The sequence below is a fragment of the Chaetodon auriga genome, chromosome 3 (genome assembly GCF_051107435.1).
Source record: "Chaetodon auriga isolate fChaAug3 chromosome 3, fChaAug3.hap1, whole genome shotgun sequence".
Lineage (NCBI taxonomy): Eukaryota > Metazoa > Chordata > Actinopteri > Chaetodontiformes > Chaetodontidae > Chaetodon > Chaetodon auriga.
This window is the reverse complement of record NC_135076.1, coordinates 20,516,334-20,530,360: the sequence shown is the minus strand read 5'-3', so window position 1 is coordinate 20,530,360 and position 14,027 is coordinate 20,516,334. Positions and strand designations below refer to the sequence as shown.

The following is a 14,027-nucleotide window of genomic DNA, read 5'->3' as shown; positions in this document are numbered from 1 at the left end:
AGGCGATTTATCAGACGTCACGCGGCTCCCTCTGGAGACACAAAAAGCTTTATGCAACATTTTCTCACACATGCAGCAGTGCTCCTCAAGACTGCTAAACTATGTGTCAAATCGATGGGGCTCCTCTTTAACACACATCACAAATGAAAGAGATAAATGGCCGATGAAGGTGCGAACCTTTCAACCGTTATGTGAAACAGACTGAAAGAAGAGCAGCTGGAGGACTGAGAGAAAATGTGTCAGATACAGATTCTGGATGGATGCTGGAGAGCAGCACCTTTTTCACATGTGGTACAATAAATCCGCCCATGTTTTCAGCATTCACACACACACACACATGCACACACACATTGATTTATGCACCATTTGCAGCTGTTCTACTGTAGTGTCAACTTGTAACTCAGTTTTCGACAGCAACTGTACGTATAAATGTGTGTTCTTGTCACACTCAAATACAATTCCAGATCAAACACATCTGCACGTGTGCACTCCAACACACATGCAGACACGAAAACATGGCGTAAAACCCAAATCTCTCCTTCTGACTTGGAAAGAAAGACTGAGAGCTGGGTAGCTTTAGGTGTACTCCTGATTGTACGAGACAGACCCATGAAGTCAGGTGACAAAAGACAGGACAGAAACAGAGATCCCACTGGAGTGTTAACAGGGAGAGGAGGACTGTTCAGAGGTCAGTTTGAATGATAAACAACACAGAGGCCCATTGCACCCTCCTTGCAGGTAGTGAACCAATCCAAATGAAATGATTAGTGCATAATATTGAGCTTTTACAGATCCCCAAACATGTGTATGCCATATGCTGATTTTCAGGAAGCAGAGGGGCCAAAAATATACATTTAATATGTATAAATAAAAGCATTCATTTATATTGTGAAGACAAAGTGCAATAAAAGTGCAATGGACCAAAGCTGGAATCTAAAATCTAGATAAAAGATCAAAATCAATCTTTTCAAGTCCAAAACAAGAAAGTACAACACATGGAAAAGAGTTCCAGCACCACAATCGCATAAACAGCCCTCCGTTAAGAAAAGACGTATTTATTACTGGCAGCAAACAGCATGCCAGGAAGAGGGAACAGACCAAAAGGACATGCTCTGGTGTATTGGGATTTCACCTATCTCCAATATTTCATATTTTATTGCATATATATCAAGAGAAACAGCCAGAAAAAGTCAAATACAGGTACAGCGATACCCTGACAGGAAGTGGAAGAACTAAAGACAGAGAAAGTGAGACTGTGTGCGCGTCTGAGTCGGACAGCAAAGACCCCGACGCCAAACCCCGGCTACCCCACCGCCGACCCCCGCTCATCCTCACAGATTAACAGCCTGCTGAATCCACTGATGCAGCCAAGAGTGGAAGGGAGCCAGAGTGGTCTGTCTCTGCCTGGCTGGCTCTTAATAAATCACACAGAGCAATTAAACACACACTCACGCGGGTACATGTACTGTACATGCGCACACACATGTGCACACATTAGTGTACACAGCGGCATCTCATGGTGTTGACACTTTTCTCTGCTCCTTCTCCTTCATTAATGGATGCTTTCTCATTCTAAAATGACCCTACATATAGCTGAGCATTGCAGCGGTCATTTTCTGTCAAGCATCGTGTCACAAACACTCGCAGTTGCCAGGTCTCGCACTCACACGGGCGCACACATTTGCCAAGTTGTTGCCAAGAACCCCGTTCAGTCCTCCTCTTTCATCCATGTCATTTTCTGCCACTCTCCGTTTCTCTAATGTCACTTCTTTCTTCTTGTGTGTTTGATGTAAATGATTCACCATCGTTTTATTCTGCTTTTGATTTTTCCACCACGAAGGGTTTTAAACTTTTTCTTTCTCTCCGCCTTCCTGGTCCTCTCAGCTGCCTCACTTCATCAACAGCTCCCTGCCAGCTCACGACCGCATGACGGCCCAGCAGATCGACAGCTACTTCCGCCAGGAGCTCATCTACAAACGCAACGAGCGGATGGCTCGCCGCGTGTCCGCCCTGCTGCAGAGAAATCCCAACCAGACCTTCTTTTTTGCTTTCGGTGCAGGTAAGGGAGTCTCAGATACTGCGCTGCATCTCTAACCCTCGCCACAGCAGCTGACCTTTAACCTGCTGGTTATGGGCTGTCTCTCTAAACCGCGGGCCAAGCAATATGAGAATCCATCCCGACAGCCGCTCCAAGCTGAATCTCTATTTTGCATCAAATGAGGTCTTTCCAAATACATTCTGATTGGAGTTGAGAGTGTGTGTTTGCATGTAATTGTGAAGTGAAAGAGAGATCAGGTTTGCTTTGGTTTGGAACTCTGATCCTGTCAGCACTAATGTGTGTTTATGGTGAACAATTTGCTCTCTTTCGTGTTTGAAAGCAAAGCTGGAGAAAAAGCAGGACAATAATAGTGCACAATGGTTCCCAGATCTCTGGCATGAAAAACTGTGTGTCTATACATGTGTACACACACACACACACACACACACACACACACACACACACACACACAGAAGTCTCGATTACAGCCAGCTCCCACCTCAGAAATGAAGAAACCATGAGCTGTTTGTTTCAATTAGCATTCCTGGCTAATGCTGCTAATGTTTCCTGAATGGTGTAGTGTGTCCTGAGGCAAGTGTTTGTATCTGTGTTTGTGTGAGTGTGTGTGTGTGTATCAACATACGCATAAGTGTGTTTCCCCACAAAAGCAGGTGGTGGGCGGGTGTCTGTTTACTGTATGACTGTGTGTCTGAAAATGGGTGGTACTACCTTTAGGGCTTGTGTGTGTGTGTGTGTGTGTGTGAGTGAGTGCATGCAAGTGTGTGTGTGTGCCACAGTGTATGATTAATGCTGAATGCCTGCGTCCTTCCTCTGAGCATTTCTTTTCCCTATGCTCTTTGTGCTGTTTGGACAAGGCTGCCGTCGCCCCATCCAGCTGCCATGTGTGTGCCAGTGCACGTGTGTGTGCGTGGACTGAACACTGTAAGTTAACGTATGTACTAAGACTGTGATGGAGGAATTAAATTGTGCAATGGTACTTAAATAAGTGGTGTTTCTGTGAAGCGCAGATGAAGAAGTGAGGGCCGAGGATGCATCCCTCACACTGTGTTTATGAAACACAGTGAAAGTCGTGTGAACGTCAGAATGCCAACAAAGCCGGTCCAACTCCTTAGGCTAAAAAAAGCACTGAGGACTTGTACTGGAGAGTAGTGAGGAAGTAAAGAAAAAACAGCCATGTTTTCTATTACAGGTTGTTAGCAATGTTGTATTGTTTAACACAAATGTGCCGGGCTGGAAGGGAGATGACAAGATTTTTCTAAGACTGACAGCTTGGAGACAATATTTTTGGCTTTGTCAAAACATCCTGAAAATACATAGCAGTAATTTTAAGATCAAGGAGGAGTTACTTTACAGTTATGTTTGATTTTTCCAGGATAGCATCTGTATCAATTTGTGTGCTAACAAGGCAAAGTTAAAGCTTTGATGGAGCACTATACTGCTGTGTGACAGCTGAGTTCAAGCTAAAGCACAGAGGGCAGAAAGTGAACATTAAACTGGACTGTGAGTGGGAGTTACATGATTAAATGTCTGAATCCCTGGAGATTAAGACAGTGAAAGAAACAGTTTTCCCAAGTCTGAACGTACAACAGCTGAGGCACTTATGCCTAAATTCCCTTGCTAAAATAGTTTGTGAATATGTTTATCTGTTAAAATGTGCAGAAGGGCAGTGCTGAGGAGAAGGATGGCGTTCGGCCAAGAAATCTTCCGCGGATAAATATGGACTGTGTCTGAGGCTGAGTCTCAGAATTTGCCAGGTTACATTAAGCAGACTACGAGCAGTGATGACGATGATGATATGTAACAGTGTTCTTCTCTAGTCTACATAAAATTTTCTTTTCATCCCTCTCTGCTACTTGCATTGTGAATTTTTATAATTTGGGATCGAAGTGAACCAACGGGTCGCATGTCGTGCCACGTTTTGCGCTTGTTCCCATTAAAATCGCTGCCCTCTGCTAAACGTTATCACATCGGGAAGGCGGCCATGTGCTAGCTTTCCCCTGTCCAACCTGGCCTGGATAGACTGGAGGTGAACACGTGTGTCGGGTCACCTACCAGCTGCAGCGTTGTGTGTGAGAGAGCTGACAGCGAGTGTGAGGTGATAAGAACCATTACAGTTACAGCCTGCTGGGCACACACACATATACACATACAGTAAACACAGACGTCTCTGTAAAGGCAGAGCAGATAGCAGTCAATGAGGGCCAGATTTACATGAAAGAGCGGGGAAAATTCATGCTGCACGTTCATCCAATTTTGCACTCACAATCTGCATGTAATTAGTGTCTGATTTACTACGGCAGAGGCTAATTACGCAACTAGTTACTGGGGCGGCCTTATAGGTTCATTCAAGGAGAACTTCGAAGCTCAAGATTGAAATCAAACACTAGTAATAAAAAAAGAAGTATATATGAATTACAGCATGTTAAGGGTATTTCAAAACATTTAGAAAGACGGCAATTGGACTATTACTGGAAAAAAAAAATGCTGATCAAAAGACAATTTTGGTAAGGTTTGTAACAGTATTGAAAGTCATTCAGTGTACTTCTATGGAAATAAAAAAGAAACTAATGGAAACCCAAACAACCCCAAAAAGACAAGGTCTCTCAAAAGATGTAAGCCACCCACCGTGATGTGTCTGCCAGTGCCAAAGTGTAGTGTCAGCACAATCAACGTCAAATTAAAATTTCAAGACCGCAGAGTTAAGACTTGTGACTAATTCATTGCAGAGTTGTATAGAATAGAGGATATTAAGACTTTTCCATTACATACCAGCAAAAACGTGCAGCTGCTCTTATAGCGACAGTCGGTAAATCCAGCTGAACATCTGTCGTGTCTCCTACCAGCGGTTTCAATCCTCTTGTATGTAAAAACGAGAGAGATGAACTTTGCTGATTAGACACAAGTTGTGTCTCCGATGACAAACGGGGCTGATTTACCAAAAACAAGACGCAAGAGGCTTAATAAATCAGCCTTAATAAAGTCTCTCCCATGCTCTAATCACAAAGCTTCCTCTCTCTCATCCATTATTTCTGTCTTTCGGACGCTGACTCACGTCTTTACGGTCCTGTAACTGTCCCTGCTGGTCCCAGTTTCTCTTTGGCCGCAACCAGCCATGAAATTTTATCATCCAATGATGCCAGGATGTATTAAGTGATGGCCTGGACTCCCAGAAATCGACTGTGTTCACTCTGCTCTCCAAGATTTAAAAAAAAAAAAAAAAAAATCAAAGCTGCTCCGCTTATAGTCTGATTACAATCTCACCGCAATGCGTATTTTGAGTAATGAGGAGAAGTAAAGGGGGCAGGAGGTGTGAGGGTTAAGACTGTCCAGACATATTTTAAAATAAATACAGCCTGGGGAGATGTAGAACAGCCATTTTCAGGCCAAATGTGGGCGTACAATAATGTGATCACATAAAATCCAATCTTTATGGTCAGATCTCAAAAATCACATTAACATGACGTGTGCAACTGCAGGCGGTGGGCTCAGAGCACATGGCTTATTCTTGTGGATTGTAAAATGGAATAATCATAACGCGGCCCTGGCGCTGTTCATCCTAAGATCTCACTGTTGCTGTAATCCTCTGTTTGTGCCTATTTACGTCTGTGTCAAGTGGCTGTTTTTGCGTTTATCAGGTTGCGTTGCTGCCATAAAAGAGATAAATATTAATTGTCCCTTTAGCTGCCTTTCCCTTGGACCCCTCACTTCCAGTCTGAACCCTGTCCAGAGCAGCAGACGGAAAACAGGACTGTCGGGAAAGAGCCGGGGCAGCGCTCGGGTCAAGGCCCTCTAGAGTTACCGATGTCGTAGTCCCATCCAGGAGTTTTTTCACAGGGTAATTAAACTATACGGCGTGTATATAAAGTGGTTCAGGCAGGAAATCCATCTCTGCTCAGCTCAGCACCTTACCTCCCAGCCTCCCCGCTTCCTCTCACTGTACACCTACACCTTCCTGTGGCACAAGTACTTTTATGTGCAAAATGTATGCTTTTGTACTTGCTAAAGCAGTTTCTTTCTTCCCTTTTCTTCCCTCCTGCACACATCTGCATGCACACACATGCTGTAACAGACATTCTTTATTTTCCTCACTTTCACCAACAGGTTATTAATACAAATTACAGAGCTAAAAGAGCTCCAGCAGGCATAATTGAATCACCCCAGGCAGTATAAAAGAGACTGACTGAGCAGCTCCACGTTGGGGCCAAGATTTGATGATATTGATGGTCCACAGAAGCAACTCAGTCAACTTGAGGCTCTCTGTTTCAGTCGGTAATGCGGAATATATTTTGAAAGGCTGAATTCTTATCCAGTGAGCTTACATTACCGCAAGCCTACAATACATCAGTAAAACTCCACTAATCAGTTTTTTTTTTTTTTTATTGCCATTGTATCAAGTGACTACATGTAATGTTAAAGAGGTCGCTCGCAGTCATGAACTTTTTCACTTAGCTCCAGGCTGCTATGAAGCCTAATTTACAGATGGTTCATTCGGTTTATGGTCGCAAGTCCCAAAAATGTAACATATGGTTCAGTCTCACTGATCCATATGTTACATCGTCTCATGAGCTGCCTTTTTCAAGCAGCAGCAGCAGCAGTTTGTTTTTGTTCAGCAAAAAACTCCTGATAAACTGCTTTATGCTAACAGGCTAGCAACATTTAGTCAAAGTTAGCGACTAGCTAGTGAGGAAAGCTGGCAGCTGAAGTCATTTTGGTCAGGAGTTAGCAAGTGGAAGTCAAACGAGAGCTAAAAGGAGGCTGAATATTCGACTTTCATTCACATTTCTTAGGTTGCCAGAAACATGACGTCGAATGAAAAGTTTCTCTGTCTCTGCTGCATGTGTAAGATAACTATTTGCTAACATCAACGACTCTATAATGTGATAATATGCTAGGCTGTATATCTGTCACCTTGTTTGACATTTTGCAAAATAAGCCAATTTGCTTCCTCGCTGAGAGGCAGATGAGAAGATTGATCCCACTCTCGTAGCCGTCTCTTAAATCTGAAGCTACAGCCGGCAGCCAGTAAGCTAGCTTAACATAAAGACTGGAAATGAGGGGAAAATGTCAAGCTATTTCTTTTTGGCTGATGTGAGCAACATTGTGTTACTGATTGAATATTTATCTAAAATTGCTATTCAGCTTTTCCATTTTCTTTCCCTCTGTCTCCTCGCAGTCTCTCATCCTGTTCCTTTACACCACTGTGGTCACTGCTGTTCACCATTACTATCAGCATTATGTAATTGGGACCAATCATAGGCACCCACTGTAGCATGACGTGAGCGTTCTGTGTGAGGCCAAGTGAACGCATCACTGTTTCCCCTCGGACAGAATGACACAGCAACACCAGATGATAGCAGTAAAGGGGAGGCATGCTCGCCGACGCACGCATTGGACACTTGTTCTGTTGCTAATGCAAACACATACAAGCCCCAATGCACTTTTTTTTCCATCACTCACGCGGCAAAATATGCATTCCCATTCGCCCACCGTCTCCATCACACGCAAACAATAAACACACGCTGTCATTTTTATACACATGCACGCACAGTTATCAGTTGGTCTGAGGAGCGCTGCGAGTGTAGGGGCGGTGTGTTGCTGGAGCTCTGTGGTGTGCTTCAGCAGGTTTTCATTTGCCAGTTCTCTGGCTGCCGCTGCCCGGCCTTATTGAAAACATCCCATGGAATTTCCTGACGCTGCCACGGCCTAGACACCACTTCACACACACTTTCACGTGTGTCTGTGTGCGCTCGCGACGCAAAAGTCAAATGATCAGCGGAGATATTTATCACCGAGACGAGCGCTCGCTGTCAAAAAGGCACATGTATGTTGTCGTGCTGTTTGTTTTGAAGTCTGTTCCACTTTGGATCTGTTTGCAGAAAGCTGATTTCTGTGCGTTGTGTTCTGCTGCACAGGCCTATAATAGTCCATTGTGCAGGCAGGGCAGGCCCATGTGTTTTGCAGTCGTTTGTGGTGTTGCGGTGTTGAAGTGATGACTGAGGGAGAGAGTCTGCTTGGCGTGCATGACACTTTGTCTCCGTGGCTCTTCCTCTCTTACTGCATATCTGCTTTTCTCAGCCCTTTTTTTTTTTTTTTTCATACGTCTGTCTTTATGTTTCCGCCTGCACTCCAGTTCGTCTTTGCCTCTAATTCCAGTCTATCTGTCTAAAGCTGCTGCCTTACTGGTCTGTCCTCCTCAGTCCTGTCCACTTTCCGCTGTCTCGCCTTTATTAAACTGATGGCGTCCCTCACTGCTGTCCAGCTCTGTCTCTTCACGCCGGCTCCCCCTCTGCATAGTGCAGAAGCATTTATGAAGTGACAGAGATGCCGTGTATGTGCGTCATGTGTTGTCCTCTGTTCAGCACAGACGGCAGATATAGAGAGATATTATTAGTGCTTTCCTACTGACAGTTTGAGCTTAACACACATTTAAATTTATTTTTAAAAGGAGTGCGGTTTGGCCTACAAGCCCGTGTTGTTTGCTGCAGGGTGACAGCGTATGTGTGTCAGTGTACAGTGTGCAGTGCTTCGCTCCAATACAGGGCTACTTCTGTCCTGCCACTATGGTGAAAATGTTCTTCCCAGCAGTGCAACACCCGTCTCTTCTCACTTACACACACAAATACACACATATGCTTGTCTTAGCAACTCTTCTGAACGTAGCACTTATCTCAAAACGCTTTATATTAAATGTATAAAAGCTTTAAATGTGTGGATTGTCTGCTTCATACACACAGACAAAAAAAAGAGTTCCCATCCAGGTCACAGAAATGAAATGAAAACACAGAAATATGTTATTCTTCACTATGTCTACTCCTATAGTATGTTAATAGTGCATACAACAGTGTACACTTTGAGCTATCTCGCTGAATATTGCATGTACTTTTACAATAGTTACTAGCATATATACCTTTTTGATCAATATAGCAATAGCAGTATAACAGCATTAGCTCTGTTGTGGCACCCATGCGAGGTTATGTTGTCTTTTTAAAGGCTCAGGAATGTGACTTTGTGAGTTTGCGTGAAACCGTCTTATGGTAACTCTTAACTACATTGGTTGGCTTCCTGCCTCTAATTAAATCAGTACAGCTCATTAGCTTGGTCGAAGATTACACACTTCATTAGCAACTGAAAGAACATCTCTTAGCCTTTTTAAAGCCAGTAAGCTTAATGCTACATTTTATAAACACATGGATGCTTCAGTCTTTGTTGCTTTGATCTATTGAGCATTAACATCATTACCCTACATGCGCCACAGCACAAACTGTGTAGCCAAAAGAATACAAAGGTTCACTTCTTGAGACCTATAGTGCTGCTGGTTTTCCTGCTTGGTAGTTAATTGCATTCACCTGGCGTTCCAGGTGTAAATCAGATCCTGATTAAATGGTAAGAATGAAAACCAGGCCTCTGGCCCTGAGAAAGTCAGACACACATACTGTGCATACCGTGGGCTGCATACACAATCACATACCTACACACTTACTTTTATCTCTGACCTCATGCCTGCTGGGCAGCATGTCTGTGTAATGTATGCCAGCAACACACACACACACACACACACAACTCACTGACACATGCACACAAATATGCGCTCGGTTAAAACACAAACACAAGGACGACGCACACGAGCATTTGTATTTCACGTGACAGGAGATGTGTGATTATTTTCTACCTGCTTGCATGAAAAGTCATCGTGCTTCTTTCTTAAGTGCAACTTTGACTGAAGGGCGGAGGAGAGGAAGTGAACCGACAGTGAAGAATGAGACGAGAGAGATAATGGTCGCCATGAGACTGAGCTCCGCGAGGATGCCAAGGCTTCCTCCATCACAAGTGTGCGCGTCCATAAGAAAGGAGTCTTTCTCCACCGTTGATCAGCTGCTCCCTTCACTCCCAGCAGGGAGAGACGGTAAAGACCACAGCTGACAGCAACAAAAACAAACAACTGGAGCAATTTTCACCAAATTTTGTTTGGCTCAGCTCAGCTCACCTCCCTTCCTCTCTTTATTTCTGTGCGCCTTTGTATTCCTCCTCCAACTGTCTCTCTTTCCCTCCGGGCACCCTTGTGTTTTTCCCTCACCTCATCCACTTTCTTCACCTTCTCTCTTCTCTCCATTAGAGCTTTGCAGACGGCAGTGGCAAGCTCACGCAGTCTAAATATTTAAACGTGGGGAGTCACTTTAAAGCTTCCAACGCTGCGCCACTGAGCACGCCCTCCAGCCTTTCTGACATGGAGCGGTGTCAGGCCCACCGCACGCAGCACTCAGCCTCTGGATCTGACCCCCCACAACTCTCTTGATCTCCGTATTTGACCGGAACGTCAAGCAGAACTTGGACGTGAACGGCCCCGTCGGCAGCTGTCACTCATAACGCTTCAGTACGGTGCAGGGAGACATACAGACGTCGTGCCGCATGCATATGAAGTGAAGTCATTATGGAGATGAGGAATGAGTGAGAGATGAGGGAGGGTGAAGGAAAAGACTGCCGTTATTCCCCTTCTACAAACTCAGAGCCGGGCCGAGAGGTGGAATTTACCATCCTGCCTTTTTTAGATTTACACATCAAGTGAAAGCGGTGCTCTGTTTTCAAGGCAATGGTTCAAGTATTTCTGAAGTGCCGTGGGTAGTTGTTTCTCCGGCTCCGCTCTGTTAATCCAAAGGCTGCTGTGTGATTTATAGAGGGATCCCAGTACTGTAAAACTGCAAATGGAAATGCACAGCAAGGCGCGGGGATGCTGGGCTTGTTAAAATCCTTGTTGCATTACTCATATGTTGTTCAAGGAAAGCATGGTGGTGCTACAGGGTAAGTCCGAGAGAGAGAGAGAGAGAGAGAGAGAGAGAGAGACTTTCCCCACATACAGGTACACAAATGCGTCCATGAGTAGAAAACACACAGTGGTTGGTTAACAGGTAGCCAATTAAAAGGAAAACTTAAATAAATTAGCAGAATCAAAACAAAAGATGCTTCTATACAAGACAAGAAGCATCGCTGAACTATTTCATGAGTGTGAAAACAATCTGAATGCAACTGACCCCAAGAAATCCTGTCCCACTTGTCTCACGGTACATGTGCAATGATAACAGTGGCAGGTTTAAAGCCCCTTGAGGCAAGTTGTGATTTATGAAACTGGGTAATATAAGTAAAAAACGACTTGGCTTCAAAAAATTGACTCCCCACTCGAAATTCTCTTTATTTTTCTTAAATAGTGGGTCTTCAGTTTCACACAGAAGCACACAAAAGCAGTCTAACCTATGACCATTGACTTTGTTGGCTGAAATGAAAAGTGCCAACAGCAAAATTTATCGTTACAGCGAGCTAGCAGAAGGAAATGCTAATGCTGGAGCTGGCTGAATAACAGTTCAAGAAATGGTCAATAAAACTAAACATGGGGGATTTCGAACTGACTCTGGTCGGCAGAATTCTCCACCACCACCATCAAAACACCAAATGCAGGATTATTTTATGAAAGAAACGTCCAGCAGAGGCTTTTCAGGTGCCTCACGGTGGTCCAGCACCTCACATGTTAGTTTTTCCTTTCATTTGTCACCCAATTTGACACCTACGCATAAAGTCACAAACATGTGGCGATGAGAGGAATTTTCCCCATCATGTCAGCCTGCGCACACGCACACAGGAACACATTTCCAAACAACTGTACAGAGGAACACACCCTTGTCAACGATAAAGTAATGGAGGAGACTTTATTTTTCCTCCTTTTCACCTCACTCTCTCTCCATTTTCCCCTCATCTGTTGTTCAAATGGCTGGGAGGCAACAGCTTGTGTTTGTTTAGATCAACAGTCCCCAGCATGCATCCTGGCTGGGAGGAGGATGTATGGCCTTCTTGCCCGTCTCCATCTATCCTGTCTGCGACCTTTCTCTTTTTATTCCCTCAATCCACCACTAAACTGTCTGCTTTACTCCCTTCCCTCATGCAGTCTCTCTTCATTTCCTTACTGTTTGTGCTCTGATTGCAGTTTTCATATGAGGTGGTCTGCTTGTAAGCCATGTGGGATTTTTTTTAAAACCACCAGTGTGCATCAGTTGATCCGTTGTTTACACAGTATAATTGCAAACACATTTGTTTGCGCAAAACTTAAAAATAACATAATTCTCTTCCCGTGAGTTTTCTTCGTTTTTGGATCAATCTCAGTTTCCATTCTCCTCCTGCACTGCTAACAGCTGGTCTTTGCACTCTGGAGGTTATCCAGAAGGATGTAGAGGGGAAAGGATGAATAGATGTGAAGGGAGGCGCGATGAGTCTGAGCCCGTGATGGAGCATGGGGGGAAAGACGGCTGCAGAGATGGAAGGAGAAGTGCAGGCCCTGGCTGGTGTGAGTAAGGTGGTGCTGACATGGCTGGAGTCAAGCCCGGCTGGCAACCAGAGAGACATGCTGCAACGCCTCTTTTTGCAACACACACTAATGTGTTGTTTGCAACATGCACAAACTCCCAATGGAGGGAGAAGAAGCAAATAAACAAAGAGAGGATGGAAGACAAGCAGACAAGCAGACAAGCGCAGATGCTTTACAGCGACATGATTAAGGCTGGAAAACCAGACAGATGAAGAGATAGTCCTGAGACGAGAGGCAGCTACAGTAAACACAGACAGACAGAGGGAGAGGTGGAGTACATCAAGTCGCTACTGTAAGTGGAAATCAGGATGGAGAGGTTATTAAACAAAGGAGTAACTGGGTCATTAACTCGGCTCTCGGGAGCCACATGAGGGGAAACACCCTGCAAGGTAGCGTACACACTGCAAAAAGTCACGGTTGCTTCGACTTAAAGCCGAATCTGTTTTTTTTTTTTTTCCAAGCAAAGAACTTTTTTTTTTTTCAAGCATATCTGCTTTATTAGAGTGATGACAGCAGAGTGGGAAGAAAGGCCGGCGGCTCGGTGATATGTGAAAGTGGTTGGAAGTGGTTTGAAGCCACATTACCACAACTTGCATCGCCTGTGTGTCGGCCCGAGCCACAGATCACAGATTAAACACTGTGATGTTACTGACGATAGAGACTGAAGCTGTGTCCCACTTCCATGCAACATATTGATTGTGAGCAAGTTTTGATCATGTTGTTCACACCGGAAAATCATACTTGAGTACTTACAAAGCTTGAATTTTGAGTGCGCTGTTGATGTTTTGTCCCGTTTAAGTACCGTCCCATTGACGCTGTCTCCTGGAAAAGACACAGTATCTATGTTAAACATTTGTTTTGCTTTATATTATTTAGGAAAACATAATCACTGCTGGATTATGTTCAGTTTCACGTGGAGGAGATATAAATAGGGGCGAATGGTGGGCCTGCACACAGCAGTCCAGTCTGTGGTTAGATTTAAGCAACAGAGCCTCTTTGATTAAGGTTACAGAAAGATTTTGGTTTCGATTAAATGTTAATAAGTAAGTAAACACATCCTGTCTCATGCTTCAAGTCACTTTTGACTTTTTCAGTATTTAACCAAGACCGCGATCTTTCCCTAACCTTCTCTGAATGAGTGCCTAAATATAACCATAAAAACATTAATCATGGAAATGGAGGAGCTGCTCACAGCTGTGAAACATCAAAACAACATGTGAACGGCGGTGATACAGCAAAAAGGGGAAAAAAAAAGAATTAAATCTTTGGAATAACATTTTCTTTTCTCATTGTTAAGTTTAATTGGTGGTGGCCTTCCAGACTCATGTGGTCCATTTTCTGTTAATGTCTGGAAGCAGAAGAATACAGTACATAGAAAGGCATCTGAACAGTTTCTGCACATTATAATTTGCTTTGCTCACGATGGCTTCCACTGTTCCTCTTTTTTCCATTTCACATAGGCCCTTGTTGCTGTTTTTCATTTACTTGTATGCATAAAGTCATAGATGTTATCAGTCACTTGTAAGAATTTACCACAGCGGCAGCAGCAGCAGCAGCAGCAGCATGTTTTGCAGTGTGCTCCCGGTGCAGTCAACCTGCGAGCACAACACGCAGCAGGGG

At 44.1% G+C, this 14,027-nt stretch overlaps 1 protein-coding gene across 1 annotated transcript in view; it reads left to right on the top strand.

The window, feature by feature from the left end:
- trabd2b (TraB domain containing 2B) overlaps positions 1 to 14,027 on the top strand; it is a 62,785-nt gene that overhangs the window by 40,549 nt on the left and 8,209 nt on the right. The window contains exon 4 of the mRNA XM_076726628.1: positions 1,885 to 2,059. Within this exon, the coding sequence (XP_076582743.1) occupies positions 1,885 to 2,059 (175 nt within the window). The remainder of the gene's footprint in view (positions 1 to 1,884; positions 2,060 to 14,027) is intronic.